General features: G+C 36.3%; 2 protein-coding genes and 1 long non-coding RNA gene across 4 annotated transcripts; 2 read left to right on the top strand and 1 right to left on the bottom strand.

Annotated features, from left to right (window-relative positions):
- Positions 1-21: 21 nt before the first annotated feature.
- Positions 22-7,679, bottom strand: LOC130746411 (protein SLOW WALKER 2). Its single transcript, XM_057599028.1, has 16 exons — positions 6,971-7,679; positions 6,044-6,119; positions 5,540-5,659; positions 5,048-5,123; positions 4,636-4,704; positions 4,364-4,444; positions 3,487-3,558; positions 3,259-3,351; positions 3,012-3,146; positions 2,786-2,869; positions 2,530-2,673; positions 2,336-2,425; positions 2,179-2,261; positions 1,661-2,032; positions 1,131-1,353; positions 22-1,031 (listed from the first exon to the last, which is right to left on the bottom strand). Exons 1-16 carry the CDS (start codon positions 7,635-7,637, stop codon positions 351-353), a joined length of 3,066 nt encoding a protein of 1,021 aa, XP_057455011.1. The 5' UTR covers positions 7,638-7,679; the 3' UTR covers positions 22-350.
- Positions 7,680-7,707: 28 nt separating this feature from the next.
- LOC130744833 (uncharacterized) lies at positions 7,708-9,094 on the top strand. Its single transcript, XM_057596994.1, has 2 exons — positions 7,708-7,739; positions 7,864-9,094. The coding sequence occupies exons 1-2, from the start codon at positions 7,708-7,710 to the stop codon at positions 9,092-9,094; spliced, it is 1,263 nt and encodes a 420-aa protein (XP_057452977.1).
- Positions 9,095-11,915: 2,821 nt separating this feature from the next.
- On the top strand, positions 11,916-14,708 carry LOC130746410 (uncharacterized). 2 transcript variants are annotated; one of them, XR_009022117.1, is made up of 5 exons: positions 11,916-12,169; positions 12,263-12,301; positions 12,492-12,532; positions 13,755-13,804; positions 14,343-14,708. It is a non-coding gene; the product is annotated as an uncharacterized LOC130746410 (long non-coding RNA). The 2 variants fall into 2 exon arrangements; XR_009022118.1 differs by having other exon boundaries at positions 12,456-12,532.
- Positions 14,709-16,848: the final 2,140 nt, after the last annotated feature.

The following is a 16,848-nucleotide window of genomic DNA, read 5'->3' as shown; positions in this document are numbered from 1 at the left end:
CAAAAACCAAGAACAAGACAATACCAAAACTATATTCCCATTCTCATTATCACCCACAATTAACATTTTGTAGAACTAATCCATAAGAATAAGAATCATTAAGTCTAAAAGGCATAAAAATAAGCACTACTACCCAAAATTGGTCCGTATAAAAGAAAGCACTTGGTAAGAAATAAGAATGATGAGTACATGGTAACAACCATATGCAAAATTGGTACTAACAATACAAATTACATGGCGATTGGCTGAGTTGGGCATCTTGAAGCTGCTGACAGAACGGTTATAGCTCTGTAATGACAGAAAAATAACCATGCATCTTGGGGGATAACCATGCATCTTGGGGAACGCAGCTAACTTGACCAGATTATTTTTTTGTTTTCTTGTTTCTGTTTCTGTTTCTTTTGGGTAGGTGCTTTCTCATTTTGGTCAACATTATCCATTAGATGCTCAAATTCCTCATAACTTGCAAATGGAGACGCAGCACTCTTGCCACCACTTTTACGTTTTCTTTTTCTTTTACTAACTTGATCCTCCTCTTCCTCATCAGAGGCATCATCAACATCCCCAATTTGAATATCATTGTCATCATCACTACCTTCAACTTCATCATCACTCCCTTCATCACCACTTTGAAGAGCATCTATGTCTTCCTCTCCGATATCTGAGAGTATATCCTTATCCATCTCTGCATCACTAACATCACCAATCAAGTCCTCATCGTCCTCATTAGCTACTTGATCGAAATCATCATAATCATATTCACCGAATGGTTCCACAGATTGATCAGCAGAATCCAACAAATCATCAATCTCTTCATTGTCACTCTCGTCCCCACCTTCAACCTCGCCATCATCAACATCATACAGCTCCTCAGCGTCCTCCTCATCAGCTGACTTCTTTTTCTTTTTCTTTGATTTCGTAGATTTCATTTTGTTTGTATAAAATTTGTGGAATACAAGATCCTCTGGTGGCACATCTACTTCAGCAAGTGAAAGAATCTCTGGCCCGATCAAATGGTTGTTCATATCCATCTACAAAAACCAAAACACATGTTAAACCTCATTAATCATGTTGCTGAAGAAGGAAGAATAGAAATAGTTGACAAGTGAAAATATTGAATTTCTTTTTACCTGTTTGGCAGGTTCAATCTGAGAACCACCATGCCATGTGCTTTGTTTTGGTTTCTTCTCCATGAATTTGTCAAGGAAAGCTGTCAATGACAGGTCATTTAATGGATTTCCGTTATACACAATGTTGGCCCCAGAAAGAAGAGTTTTGGCCATGGTAGCAACTGAAGGGTGTGCATGTGAAGCAAGTACCATTAACTCCCACCAACTTACACGGTCTGCATTGCTGTGGGGATGAACAAGAACAAGAAATTATTGATGTTGAAAGAAAAAGACAATGAATATCAATAGAAGAAGTGAAATAGTCATAAAACTAATCTTTTTTAATAACAACTCTTATCAAATACCAACTATGGACCGCTCTAAGTTTCCACTAGAGGCAAACATATATTATATATTATAGACTTAATAACATTGTGATGTCTTAGAAATGATATGTCATGTATATCCAAGCCTCTGATACTTTAAACAAATCATTGCAGAGATTTTTGTTTGAAATAAGGACTAATACGAAAGCAAATTAAACAAATTACCAATAAGAAGGCTCTCTGTGTCGCGGATCATAGCCTCCAGGCAATACAGATTTCTTGGTAGATTCCTGTGATTGATGACCTTCATTGCCAGATATGGACTTTGATTTCTCATGATTCATTTCACTCTCTCCAAGTAAAAAATCTGCATCGTCAGAAGCATCATCCGAATCTTCACCTTCAGAAGATGCTGGAAGATCATCTTCACTTTCTGAATAACCGGTGTCAGGATTAGCATCCACACCATTCTGAACAGGCTCAAGGGCATTGATTTGTTTGTTTGATACAGTATTAGGTTCATTATCAGTTTCTTCTATAACATCCTCAAAGTGTTCAAGTTCCTCATCAATAGACTCATTTTGCAACACCATGTTCCTACATTATAAGTGAATATGATTAGATGGGAAGATGACCTTTTTCTTGTAAAATGCGTATAGATGATTCTATAGTATACTCGTCAATATATACTAAAGTGCACACACATGATAATGCAGGCAACACAGAACAACAACCAGTCTTACCATAGAGGTGGTCTGGCTTTAAGGAGCTCAGAAAGAAGGAAAAGGCACGCACATGCATACTGTGGTGGCTGCTGAAGCGCAATCTGAATGAATAAAAATCAGTTATGTTATCGTATAAAAGAAGTAAAATACAGAGAAAGCACAGTTTAATAAGCACCTGTAATAGACGTTTAGAAAATGCAGCCACACGGTTTATATTAATATCCCTTTTCATTGCTCTCAGAAGAAGGGCAATAAACATTTCTGCCTGAGAACAAGAGATTTAGAAAAACATATATGCAGAAAAGTGAAGAAAAGCATGGACAGAAGCATCTTGGTCCAAAGGTAAAATCTACAGAAGAGTTTTCTTGCCTTTGATGTATTCATGGCAGCTGGAAGCAAAAGTTTGGAGTACAACGCACGGTAAAACCGATCACTGGCTATCTGATTCTTGGCTGAAATTTTATCCAGAAGCATTAGTGCTTGAACTCCTACATTAAAATTCTTTGAATGAACCTGAAAGTTTACAGCGTTTGTTAAGATATCTACGAACCAGAATCATGTAATATAGTAAATAAGCACGCAGCATCCAGCTTTAAAATACTCCATATATCAATTTAGTAATTACCAATTGGAAAAGTATAGGTGTTTGGACATCAACAATCTCATCAGCTTCAATACTTGCAACAAAAGGAAAGGCTCTATTCACTCCCTGCAAAAATATTAAATGTGAAATGGAAAAAGGTTATGCACTTTGAGACAAAGGTTGCTAAAGACCCAGATCATGATTGAATATTGAAAATTACAAATTAAGATCAGTTCATGAAAATTTATAATGATATTATCACACTTACAGTTAGGAGAGCAGATAGAAGCCGTGAGTCCAATTCTGCATGTGATTCTGATAGCTCGTTTGATTTTTTTTCTTTTGGATTTGGCTTACCACTTTTATCAGACTTTCCATTGCTGCTTGCCTTAGTGATCATAACCTGCGATATTCGAATTGTGAATTTTTTTACATTTTTTCCTAATTTCACATCCTCGTCATATTACAGTTTCAGAGGAGCTTAGAGGAGAAAGTATCCTAGGGAAATACAGTACCTTAAACAGAGCAAAATATACATCTATTAGACGTTTTGCCACTTTTGGCCCATCTCCTTTATTTGAGAGTCGAATTTGGCTCAAGAAGTTAACCTGGAAAAGTAAAAAGGCAGTCAATTAGATCCTTTCGTCAAACTGCATCTAAGCGGATTTGGATTGAGCACTGCACATTAAAATTCACATTCAGTAAATTAAGTAAAATATTAAGAATAAAAATTGAGGACATACAGTATGGTACTGTGAACGTGGTCCTAAATGAGGGCGAAAGAGAAAAGAATCCACCTCTTCAATAACCACAGCCTGTAAGGGGAAAAAGGCATATACGGCAACAAGAAGCAGACATCAGTACCCAAAGCACATTAGCAGGTAAAACAGTACCCAAAACAATTAGCAGACAAATATGAGGCTTAATGTCAAGGATGCATAACATTGCCAAATAGTAAGTGTTGAATGAGGAGAAACTAAGAACAACATAGACTGAATCCATGTGTTTAAACTACACAGTGGTGGTTATCATATATAATAATGGGTTTCCTTGTTTACATAAAACTCTGTTACCTAATAATAATTAAGATATCAAACTTATCTATATAAAACAACTAAAACTTATCTATAAAATATCTAACAATTTATATGAGATATCTAACAATATCTAACACTCCCCTCAAGCTGGAGCATATATGCCATATGCACAGCTTGTAACAAATATAATTAACTTGATGAATGGCTGCTGGAGAGAAACAGCAAAACAAACTCAAATTTGGCACATACGGCGAAGCACAAACATCATTAGTTATTATATATAACAATAGGTTTCCTTGTTTACATAAAACTGCATTACCTAATAATAATTAGGATACGATATCAAACTTACATAAAATAACTGACACTTATCTATAAAAAAATCTAACCATATAAGATATCTAACAGTCTCTAACAGTATGGAACCCAAAAAAATAATATAAACCATAAAAGGCGTGCAAAGCTTTTCAGCATATATCTCTTTCCTACTTCCTATAACATTGGTCAACTCCAATTATAGGCTCAACATAAATTATTGATGCTCCCAAAAATTAAAAAAGAATGAAAATAGAGGTTGACAAACCTTCATATTCGGGTGATCAGACAAAAGGTTGGTCAAGTGATAGTCAGCATTAGATGCTGCTTTAGTATCTGGATCCCCAAGCTGAAGTAATTCCAAAACCCAAACCATCAATGAAACAAAATAAAAAGAACAGAAAAATTACCAAAAAAAGTTTTGGTAAATGGTAATAGCTTGTAATAGTCCTAGCAAGCTAACTAATCACCTATTTAACAAGACTAAATGAAGATCAAACATGTCCAATTCAGATGGGGCATGGCTCAGTGTTAACTCACTTTATTAACTAGGGCAGAAAGTAGTTTGCGCTCTTGCTCTGACTTCCTACTCAGTAGCATATATATGGCCTGCAATCAACATATGAAAAGGCACCCGCCCAGTACTTAATAGTCAGTGCACTTGATACATCTGACATGTTACACTAAATCTCGAAACATAATATGCAAGGGGTAAAAAAAGAAACAATTTTCTTCTGAGTCACATGTTAATTATGTACCTGAACTTTCAAGTAATCTCTTATAAGTTAAGAAAAAAGGTTTCAAGTTTATTATGTGAATAATACTAGCAGATATTTTGTTGCTATAGTACAAATTCATTTGTAAGGATGAACACTGAATTTGTAAATAAAGGTATTTGGGTCCGAATTTGGAATAAACAAACTATGAAACAAAGTGTGAAGAGAAAAACAACCTTTAGTGCCTTGCTTTTTAGAGCAGGTAGCATGTCTCGGGATGCTTCTTCAAGTGCAACAACAAACCGCTCATATCTGAGACATCACATGCTATTAAATAAATCACTAGCAGAAGAGCTTGGATGGACAGGAAAATGAACATATGGTCATTGAAAATTGACAATATTATGATTACTCGAGAATGCTATGTAAAGTAATCAAATCGGGAAGTCTTGGACTGTCAGGTAATAAGCCCTTTATCCTATTCGAGTGGCCCATTAGAAATAATTTCGCAGGAGGTTACACTTCTATGTAAGTGCTCATTAGAATCTAATTATTCTTATAATGGTGGAGCAAAGATTAAATGTAAAGGATGCACCCAGTTAAGGAAACAAAAGATGCACTTCATAAAACGCACTAACATTTAGAATGTACTTAAGAAACACTTAACCAAGTCAAATCAGAGAATTTAGATAATGATAGTGCCGTGAACAAAGTGTTATGACAAGTACCTCTGCTTCAAACATTCCTCCCAATACCAAAAAAGTAGAAGGGAGTAACCATCTTTAGTTTCAGTAATGTGATTTAGCGGCCGCTGTATCAAGGTCTTCAATTTACGATCTGGTAATAAGCTGCAAGCAAAACAGGAGAAAAAAAAAGATGTAGTGGATCAGAGCATTGATGATGCGTGTGATTCTGTGCTATACAAATTAGATATTTTCCCAGTGCAGTCCAAGTATTCAGTTATAATACAACTTGCAGGCATGCAAACCATGAAATAGCAACATGATGTAGAATATTAGAATAAACAGAGGCAGAGCAATGTGGGACGTGCAAAGGGGAATAGGGGATACATTTGATAATTTTACACATTGTTCAAGGTTATCATTTTGAGAGATTTCATCTCATTCTTACAGTTTTTTTAAAGCATGTATGATCATATTTTTAATGATAAAAAAGCTTTCCATAATGGGGAGAGGACAAGTGAGAGGGAGAGACAATGGGGAAATGCAGACCTTGCGATAAATAATTCTTGAAGTGCTTCAAAACCTGTCAGTGCATGGCGCTTTCCAACCTTGGATGTCACCATTCCTAGATTAAATGATAAACTCTATCAGAAGCTCAATTCCATAGCACACATATGGGATGACAAAGAGTAATATCTAGCCTAATGTGAAATTAAAGTATACATAGTAAATACAGTTCTAGGCAATCTCATAACAAAGACAAATTACAAACAAACCACGAGATTGATATAATAAATTGCAATAATGAAATAACATTTGGTTGGATGTTCAGTGTAAATGGAACTCCTAGAAAGAAAAAGTTGGAAACTTGAAATACATATCCCATCTGCATCAGGTTTAAGTAACATGCAGGACATCTGGTAATGACATGTTAAATTAACATCAAAGGCTATTACGAATTCAAAATATGGAGAAGCAGATTTCAGAAGGCCTATTTTTCGAAAGAGATATGTGAAAAGGATGATTAGAGGGTAAAAACTTTGGTAGAATTCTGAATTAAGCAAAAAATATACAAGACCGTCAAGACATCACAAGCATCATTCACTTCCACCACTAAAAACTAACGGAAGCAAGTTCTATGCATATGGTGTAAGAGTATCTTTGTGATTTCCAAACTAAAAAGATTGCCCCCCAACCCCGGCATAAAAAAACCTTAGGCAAATAATTAAGTTGAACACATAGGTTAAAATAACAACTAGCAAGAACTTGAAATGTTCATAAAATCTCTCTCTCCACACTCATTGCCGCTAGCTTGTTCTACAAACAGTCTCCTAAAGTTCACAATTTCTATAGAAACCAGAAGGAAGTAAGCCAACATATATGCAAAGATAGCTAAAACTAAGCATAGATAACAAGTTATTACCAAAAGAAAGACAATTAAAAACAAAAACAGCAAAATGTGAGCATCGAATTTACCCAAAAGAGCATCGAGAGCACGCAAGTTTGCAATCGGGTTGTCCCCCACCAATACAGAGAACGCAGATACTTTATCAGCAGCAGTCCCTGACCTCTGTGTAGTAATCAACATCTTAATATCACTACTCTTACCCCTGGTTGCCTCATAATCCTGAGCATACTGTGCCATCAACCTCTGACCAAGCTCCTTCTTCTTCTGCACAAGGCTTTTCCACTCTCCCACATTCCTTATCTCCGCCTTCTTCCCCTCCCCAATCACCTTAGCTTCCAGCTCAACCGCTTCCTCAAACCAAACACCCAAAACACTTGCTTTCATCAAAGGAAGCTTGGGGAGACTCTTAAACTTGTTGAACCCTTTGTCCTTATTGGCATCATCTACTGACACAACAGGGGGGTTTGGTCTTGGTCTCGGTTTGGGTTTGGGTTTGGAATTGGGGTTGGGATGCTCATGGGGTCTGTTGGTATCGTTTTTTGGCTTCTGGGTATTTTGGGGTGTGGCTTTCTCAGTGTTTGGCTTGGTTTTGCGAAAATCAACATCGTTGAAACCTGAATAGGATTGGGAAGTGGACAAGCCAAGCTGAGAAGCGAAAGAGGCGATGTCGGATTTGAGAGTGTCAACGTCCCCTTCTGTAGGTTGGGAGGGTTTGGTGGAATTTGTTTTCGCCATTGTTGGAGGTGAAAGGAAGGAAGTGAGAACGAGTTGTGAGGTTGAAGTAGAAACAAGTAGGGTTTAAGAAATGGGCCTGGTTCAGTTAGGACTGATTCACTTGTAGCCCAACAAGAATAGAATAACTAGGTGGAAAATAAATAAAATGATACTGTCCAAAAAAGAAAAAGGTTATAAATTTGTTGCTAGATAAATGGCTCCCAGATGGTTCCCCTTTGGTTTATAGACAGGAAACTGTGGAAGACCTTAGGCTGGAGAAAGTGGCGGATTTGATAGATAATGGGCGCTGGAATGTTGAGTTGATCCAAGAGGCTTTTAGTCCTCTCACTGCCCATAAAATTTTGGCAATTCCACTTGCAAACCAAGGTAATGTGGATTCTATATATTGGTTTGATTCCACTAATGGCATTTATGTGTGTAAGTCAGGATACAATTTCATCAGGTCCTTGGTGGCTAGAGAGGAGGCTTCAACATCCTCGGGTCCTCTACTCCAGGCGAAGCTTTGGCGTAGGTTATGGGCTAGCCCAGCCTTGCCACGGTGCAAGGAAGTAGCTTGGAGGGCTGTACGAAATTTTCTTCCAATGAGAGGAGAACTTGTGAAGAGGGGGATGCAGCTTGATCCATGCTGTCCTTTTTGCGAGACCGAAGTCGAGACATGTGGTCACTTGTTCTTGAAATGCCCTGCGGTAGAGAGGGTGTGGTTTGCGTCGGATTTGGCGATTAGAACTGAAAGTTTCAGCTCGGTTCATGCTTTGATGGTGGCGGTTTTAGAGGAGGATGATGTAGATTTTATAGCAGCAGTGCAACAGCTTATGTACGTGACTTGGGAGGCTCGGAACTCCATGGTGTTCAATGGGAGGAAACTGGATGTGGGAGATGTGCTGCGGAGGTCATCCATGTTGAAGCCTTGGGATGATGGTATTCATATTCCTCAATCACTGACAGCTTCACGCCCTGCAAATTGGAAGAGGCCAGAGGAAGGAATTGTCAAAATAAATTTTGATGCTTCAGTTAAGAACGAGATTGGTGGTCTAGGAATGGTGGCTCGGGGTACTCATGGTGCGATTCTAGGAGCTGCAGCTTTGTATCCGGTTAGTGTGATCTCCCCTTTGCTTGGCGAGGCTTGCGGTTTCCGATGGGCACTGAAGTTGGCGACGGAGTTTGGATTCCGATCAGTTTGCTTTGAAACTGACTACTTACAGTTATTTGAATGGTGGAAGAAGGGCTCTATTGGTTTGTCTTATTTAGATACTATTGTTCGCGAATGTCGTCTTTTTACTTCTGCTTTTAGTTATTTTCAGTTTACTTTTGTGAGACGTTCAGGTAATTTAGTTGCCGATTTTCTGGCTAGGAATGCCTCTAATTTCCCCAACTCCGTTTGGGTGGAAGAGGTACCTCATGATGTAGATCACTTGGTGATCAACGATGCTTTGGCTTCATCGCCTGCGTTGATTTAATTTAATTCCAGGTCAATTTCAAAAAAAAAAAAAAAAAATACCAGTGTTTGCAGAGCTGGTGTTTAAGCCGGTTCGGTTCTCCCATAGAACCGCCCTATGATGAAACCGGTTGAAAACCGGTGGTTCGCCGATCTGGGCCGATTCTCTTTTCCGGTTTCTGAAATTAATTTTGGTCTGTGCTAGCTATGTGCACCCGGATATGGGGAAAAAAATGAAGGAAACAACCATGGAACCCAAACAATCTCCATTGCAGTAGCAGGATGCATGAGCCGGTGATGCCAAACGCTGCCAGAGTGGAGGCTGCACCATACATGTGCAAGAGAGGATATAGTAATTGTAGGGTTTTCTTGTTAATGGGCTGGGGCCTTTCATTCTTTTTCTAAATCTTTTTTTTTTACGGGCTTGTTTACTCATACTGTTTTTTCCGTAAAAACAGTATCATATATCATGGTAGCGTTTGGTAGACAGGTGGAAAGGGAACGAAACATGACACATGGGTTCCATTCTGTGTTTGTCGTGTTTTTAAGATGGAACGGAACGGGACAAAAGGCTCCAGGAACGGGACACTTTGGTTCCCTGGAAAAGGGTAGAACGGAAGGAAACGGAACGGAACACTTTCTTAAAACTTTTGCAAGTTCAAAAATACCCCTAATTTATATTTGAAATTTTATGCATCTAAACAGTTTAAAATCACTTATAAAACTGAAAGCACTTATTATATTTGTAGACAAAGTTAAATAAAAATCAACTTTTTCAAAAAAAATCACTTAAAATAAAATCAATTATATTTTTCAAAAGTAAAATCACTTTTTGTAAACAATGATAAACGAGTCAATTAGAGTGCGTTTGATTCAACTTATTTTGGAAAAATCAATTTTTAATCAAAAAATCACTTTTAAAATCAAAAAATCATTTTTTTAATCAAATTTCACTTTTTGTGTTTGTTTCAGCTGAAGCTAAAAACAGATTATTTGAAACAGTTACTTTAGCTTATCATGAAAACCTATGATGATAGATGAGAGGAGATAAAAAAGTGATTTTAATTAGAGTAATCAAACACGAATCAACTTAATTAAAATAAAATCAATTATTTTTTCAAAAGTAAAATCAGTTTTTGTAAGAAATGATAAACGAGCCAATTAGAATGCGTTTAATTCAACTTATTTTGGAAAAATCACTTTTTGTGTTTGTTTCAGCTGAAGCTGAAAACAAATTATTTGAAACAGTTATTTGAAACAAATTATTTGAAACAGTGATTTTAATTAGAGTAGTTGAACACGAATCAACTTATGCTTTTCTCAAAATCTCTTAAAAAAATTATAATAAAAAATCAATATTTTTAATCTAAATAAACGCACTTAAAATAGCTTAAATAGATAATTAGGTTTCTGCTTTTTTCAATAACATACTGAAATAACTTAAACAATATATAAGTGATTATTTTAAAGAAATAAGTGATTATTTCATGAAGTAAGCAATAACAAACGGTTTCTATGCAAAATGTTCAATTGAGTTCAATTTGTTTTCCTAAATTAAAAATTAAACATGGAGGGTTATATATGTAATTAAAATCATGGTTCTGTTCTATTGACTTGGAGTTACCAAACACAACACATAGAACATTATTGTCCTGTTCCATCCTGTTCTGTCCCGTTCCGTTCTGTTCTGTCATGTTCCGTTCCGTCACCAAACGCTACCCATGTGTCACTATCTTTTTTATTTATACATTTGAAAATAAACTCTAAAAAATCAACCAACTTGTTAACGGAAAAAACTCAAAATTAATTGAATAATGTTTTATTAAAAAAATATGTGTAGCAAGTTGAATTAAGAACTTAATGTTATAAAAAAAAAGTCTATAGAAATATTATAATTATTAGAAATAAACATTTATTTAAATATATTTAATTATTATATCATAGTAATATATATTTTTAAGTATTATTTATTTATTACCGATTTGACCCGAGTTCGACCTCGGTTGGACCTTTGAACCTTGAACCGGTCCGGTTCTGCAAACATTGATGTATACCCACGTTTTCCAGTTTTTTACAAGCATTTACAGTCGTGAGGTGTTAGTTGTTGCTTCTCTTGGTCAGCTTGGAAGTTTGGTTTAAGCCGACCTTTCTTTGCATCGGCTGGTTCTTAAGTAGTGATTGTTTTCCCTATTTGGAAGGGGTGAAACTGTGACTCTTTCAAGCATGGGTGGACGTTCTAAAACCTTGCAAAATATCTCAATCGTGTGTTGAGGCCCTTGTACTTTTACTCGTATCTTGTCCGAGTTCAAATCTCAATCGCTTCTTTGTGAAAGATGGGTTCTTTGCGTTGCCTCTACTGGTTGTTCCTGAAGGCTAACCTTGTCATGTTGGCTGGTGATAGGGATGGCAATAGGTCTCGGACCCATTAGGTACCCGCTCAAAATACCCACAATGGATAGTGTAAAAACCCGTTAGATGGGTATGGGATTGGGTATGGGTAATTACCCGCAAAAATTAGTGGGTACGGGTGCGGGTATGGGTAGTACAGTACCCAACCCTCCCCATACCCGCACACACTTTATTAATTATTTTTATTATATATACACACTTTGAAATCTATCTATCTATCTATAAACTATATAAAGAGAGAGTTTTTGCAGCCTTAGGGGCAAAGCAGTAATTCAACAATTAATTTTAAAAACTATGAAAGTTGGGCATAGTTATTTTAGTAAAAATACAATTTATTTCACTTAGATTGTATCTCAGCCATTGATTCCATTGCAAAGATTCAATCTTAGTCGTGTATTCCTTTCCAACCTCTCGCATTTCAGCCGTTACTGCATCACCATTTCAAGCGACTTTTTTTGTTGAGAGAAATTTAGTTTCACTTACTCACACTACATCACCATTGCAGCCGTTACTGATTTTTTTTCGTCTTCGTCTTCCATCCGTTTTAGTTCTTCAACCTCTTTTAAAGGTGTCGCGCGTTTTTCCCTTCACAGCTTCCATTCGGGTTGCAGCGAAATTTCGAGACTGAGGCAGATGCGTTAAGTTGAAGACTTGAAGCTCCCTTGCTCTCTCCTTGATTTGCTCACAGGTACCAACACCCTAGAGGAGATGAAGCATCGTTTTCCCTTTCTGTGTCATTTTTTCTGCTTCTTTTGCTCACTGAGTTTTCATTTACTTGCAGAAACGATTTTCTTCATATGGATTGGCTAATTTCTCATAGGTATTTTTTATTTTAAAACTTTTGTTTTCTTTCAGTTTGGTTCTATTCCAATTTTGGGAAAATTATTATGTGGGTTCATCATTTGGTTAAGGGATGTGTATAATTTTGTATTGCACAGTTTTCTTAAATTGAAGGGTAGAGTGTTCTTTTGCAGATTGAGGAAAATGACTATGGGTTCATGATATTGCAGGTGAGACAAGTGTTTTGAAGAGGGTTCATATGTTATCCCAGGTGAGAGAAGAAAGCTATTACCCTTTTCCTTTTATAATGCATGTCAAAGGAAGATCATCGTATTTTTCCTTTCTAAACTCTCTTCCTATATATCTTTTCTATCTATTTCACTTTCTTCAATTTGTTTCAGAACTTTTTTAGCTAATTAAACCTACTCGGTTTTATTTAAGAAGAAAGTCAATGTCAATTCCCAGGATTTTCATGGGGTTCTTGGAGTTTGATGTGTTCTCCATAACATTTATAAGATCGATAGAGGAAATGGATTTCTGCACTAATGTTACCGGTTCATATGGTTGTATTTCTAGGTGCAAGAAATAGAAATTGGGGTTCTCCACTTGTAGTTGTTATTTTCTTTTGTCCATTCACCTTTTCTCCCCCTTCCCCTTCTTCCAGGTAATACTTTACTTAGTATAAACCTCTTTGATATACATACTTAAAGGATTGAAATATTTTATATAGTTTAACTAGAAATCACGGCACTGATTAAATACGGAATTAATTCACGTATAGCCAATATAGCAACATGGCTTGCATTTCACATAAGCCAGTATAGCAATTACAGAGTTATATTAATTCACATATTGAATTCATGGTACTGACTATATTCAAAATTTACTATATATAGTTTAAAATCAGAACATTGGGAGAAGAGTTTACCTATATGCTTTACCGTTTCAATTCTATTATGGGTAATCTATTGTTTTATGAGGATTTGCTACTCATGACAGTTACAAAGAATGATAGACTAATGAGGACAATCCACAATCTGCTCCGTTCAAATATACATTGTTGCTAAAAGCTTTTTATAGGATAGGCTAGGCATTGAATATCAACAACACTAATCCTTCTATTTCAATAAAAACAACCCCTAAGTGAGAAACTTTGGAAACTAACATCATAGTGGATATGGCAACGGGGAGAAAGAGGGGCATACGGCAATTCATGCATTACTGGTATGAATTTGTCCAATAAGTTTAGAGCATTATTCCGAGCCACCAGAAAGCTAAATGTGCATATGCACCTGGGACTCAAAAGAATGTTTCAGGTGAAGTCATTTGGTGGAACAATGTTTGCATGTCATGTTATTACAAGTTAGAAATGATTGCAAAAACATCATAGTAAAGTTGGCATCTCATTATTGGATTACTTTTACTTGGATATCTAAAGTACTTTGATATGAATTGCTTGACTAATTGTGTTTGTGGTTGTTTTCCTCTTATAGGTGTGAAACAACATAGATTGATTTCTGATTTCTTGTGCTTGGCTGAACAGGTAATGTGTCTCCCCATTTTGCAATGTCATCCCATAGCAAGTTATTTTGTAATTTAATTTTTTGTTCTTTTAGTGAACCGGGGTCCCAAGCTCAAATGTAATGTCTAAGCTTAAGGACAGTGGATAGTGTATGAGTGAAGTGTAGAGTGAAGAAGATATCTTTTTCCTAGCTCAAATTATCATCTTATAGGCCTCCTTCTTGCCCCTTCGACTTCTGGAGGTTTCTCCTCCCCATTGCCTTATAAATGTGATGGTAGTGGCTCTTATGATTTTGGGGGTTATTGACGACCATTTATTGGTAGAGTTTGAGCCAAGCATGAATTTCCATGTGTGTGCAATTTGCAGTGTCTCTTTCAATCCGAGATTCAATTTCTTAAATGTTAATGGGGTATAGTTTGAGTAGTACTGCAGAGAACAATGCAGAATATTCTGAGGCAAATGTTGGTACCTCTGAGGACACAAAACCTTTAGTTGTTTAGGAAAATATAGAATTTCTTCTCCTTACTTCTTTTTTTCTGATTTGTTTTTTGTGGTGCAGATATGAATGATGTAATAGATGGAGAGTTGCTGGGTGGATCATATCATCCATATGCATAGGGGCGTTTTCCTCACATATGCAGCTTCATATAGCTTTTCTCAATCTGTCTGCACATGCCCACATTGTTTCGAATCCTATGCTTTCTTTTACTTCAATTGTTGGTTCCGAATCTGTTTTTCCTTTTGTTCAATTGAACAAGTTTTTAACTTTTTTCAAACTATTTTTTTTATTGTTTCTTACTTTCAATTTTCGTTTTTTTTTAAGTTTTTTGTCTGTTATTTGCTTTTTAAGCTAGAAACTAAGTGAATTTTTATGGTCTGCTATTTTCTTACTTCAAGTTATTTGATATTATATTATATCTCGCTATTTTATCTGTTTCTAATGATTACTATAACACCTCTCCCATTTTCCCTCATTTCGCTTTGACATTAATTGGACCCCATTCACTATGGGTGGAACTAGCAGAAGACCATGGTGACGCTTAATATATCTTTTGAGTTTAGCGTAACCATATCTTCTACCCATATTTCATACTCATCCAAAGGTGATAACTTATTCAAAGATAATGTGGAGCCTTAGTTTATAACCGATATCCAACACTATTTGCCTGATGATTTATAATTGACCCGATTTCTTCTTTATTTATGAGATCCATTTTGAAAATAAAATTCATTCAAATATTCAGACCGTAAAAGAGACATTACTCTACTTAAAATTCATATGTGTTTTGGTTGATTCCAAATATCCTCACCGGGACACAATACTGATTGAGCTAGGAAGATTAATATCATGGTGGTGTTGGGGCAAAAAATATGTTTAAAACTTTGAGGGATTATCAGATCATCACATTGAGGTAAATAGTAAACACAAGTGAGTTACCACATTTTTCACCAAAAACCTAAGACATTAGGTGTATGAATTATCTTACTTATAAAAAGCTCAAAGTTGTCATTTTCCTTCTTTGTTAAATTTACTCACACTTGATAGTGTCTTATATAATTATTTGAATAAACATAATAAAACTAACACAATTTTCTTAAAAAAACTTCCCGCAATAAACAAAAAAAGAAGATTCCCCGTGCATCGCACGGGTCCAAAGTACTAGTATATATATCAACAAACTAAATTAGAGTTGTAAGTTTCTAAGTTACTCTTTTAAAAATGAATGGTTTTACTTATTAAATATTTGGATAGTCTTTTGTATTTTTAATTAATGCTCTTTATTTTATAATAGTAGTTATATATTATTTTCTTTTGGATAATGAAAATTATATTTTCGTTAACTAAATTGAGGGTAATGGGCACGGGTACGGGCATATAGGTACCCAGAGAGTACGGGGACGGGCATTAAAATTGCTACCCACGCGGGTATGAGGACGGGTACGAGTATCTTTTGAAAACACGGGTCCGGGGATGGGTACTATAGTACCCTACCCAAACCCTACCAATTGTCATCCCTAGCGGGTGAAACACTTCAGCTAACATACTAGTCGTTACATGTTTTTTAAGTGTCAATAGAGAACTAAGGTTCACATAGCAAATTATGTCTAAAAGGTATTGTCTATACTTTGGCAAGATGCAATTGTTATCAAGTTGTTGGCTAACAATATTGATTTTCGTATGATGAAAGACTGATTATGAAGATTTTGGATGTTGGCGGTTGTTTTTATCTCATTGACATCGAATATGGTGAATATCGATGTCTAAAAGGACTGTTTGAAGGTAATGGAGGAAATACCATGGCTCATCTTTGACCGTTACCTTATTGATTGGTCTTGGACACCATACTTCCTCTTGTTGGTGGATCAGGTTGATAAGACCCTTATTTTTGTTTGAGTCTTGGGGTTTAGTTTGTTTTATTATGATGAAAGTATTTGTTTGGGCATGTCAACGACGACTGATCCTCCAATAAAGGTGGATGCTAACATTAAGGGTATGAGGAGATAGTGTTTTGTGCAGGTTCGTGTTGAAATAGATTTGAGTCAGCCTGTGGTGGGTAAAGTATAGTCAAAGAGCCATGGTTCAACTCACTGTGGTCAATTTTTTATATGATGGTGAAAGTATTTGTTTGTCCATGGCAACGACGATTGGTACTCCAATTAAACTGGGTGTTGTGTTATCACTAGGGGCGTTTCATGCAGGTTTGTGTTGAAATAAACGCGAGTCAGTCAATGGTGGGTAAGGTAAGGCTGAAGGACTTCTAATACAATGTGGAGTGTGAGAGAATTCATCGCCTCATCGTATTTGCACTATTTGTGACAATTATGGACATATTTCACGAGGTTGTCCTGTTTGAAGATTAAGGATAAGGCAGGAAAATTGCTCATCATGGAGCTCAAGAGCATGCATGTTGTTCTTATGTGAATGAGACTATGAAGTTTTCTTCATCTTTATTGGTGGCGTGTGGCCTAACTCAATTTAATCAGGGTGGTTGAGGCGCGTGATCACAATAGTGGGTTAACCTGTAGAAGAACATCGACTCTCAAGTGAGTGAGCCCTAGGAGAG

Source organism: Lotus japonicus, chromosome 3 (assembly GCF_012489685.1).
Source record: "Lotus japonicus ecotype B-129 chromosome 3, LjGifu_v1.2".
In the NCBI taxonomy this organism is placed as follows: domain Eukaryota; kingdom Viridiplantae; phylum Streptophyta; class Magnoliopsida; order Fabales; family Fabaceae; genus Lotus; species Lotus japonicus.
Note: the sequence above shows the minus strand (reverse complement) of the source record. Positions and strands in the feature narration are given on the sequence as shown.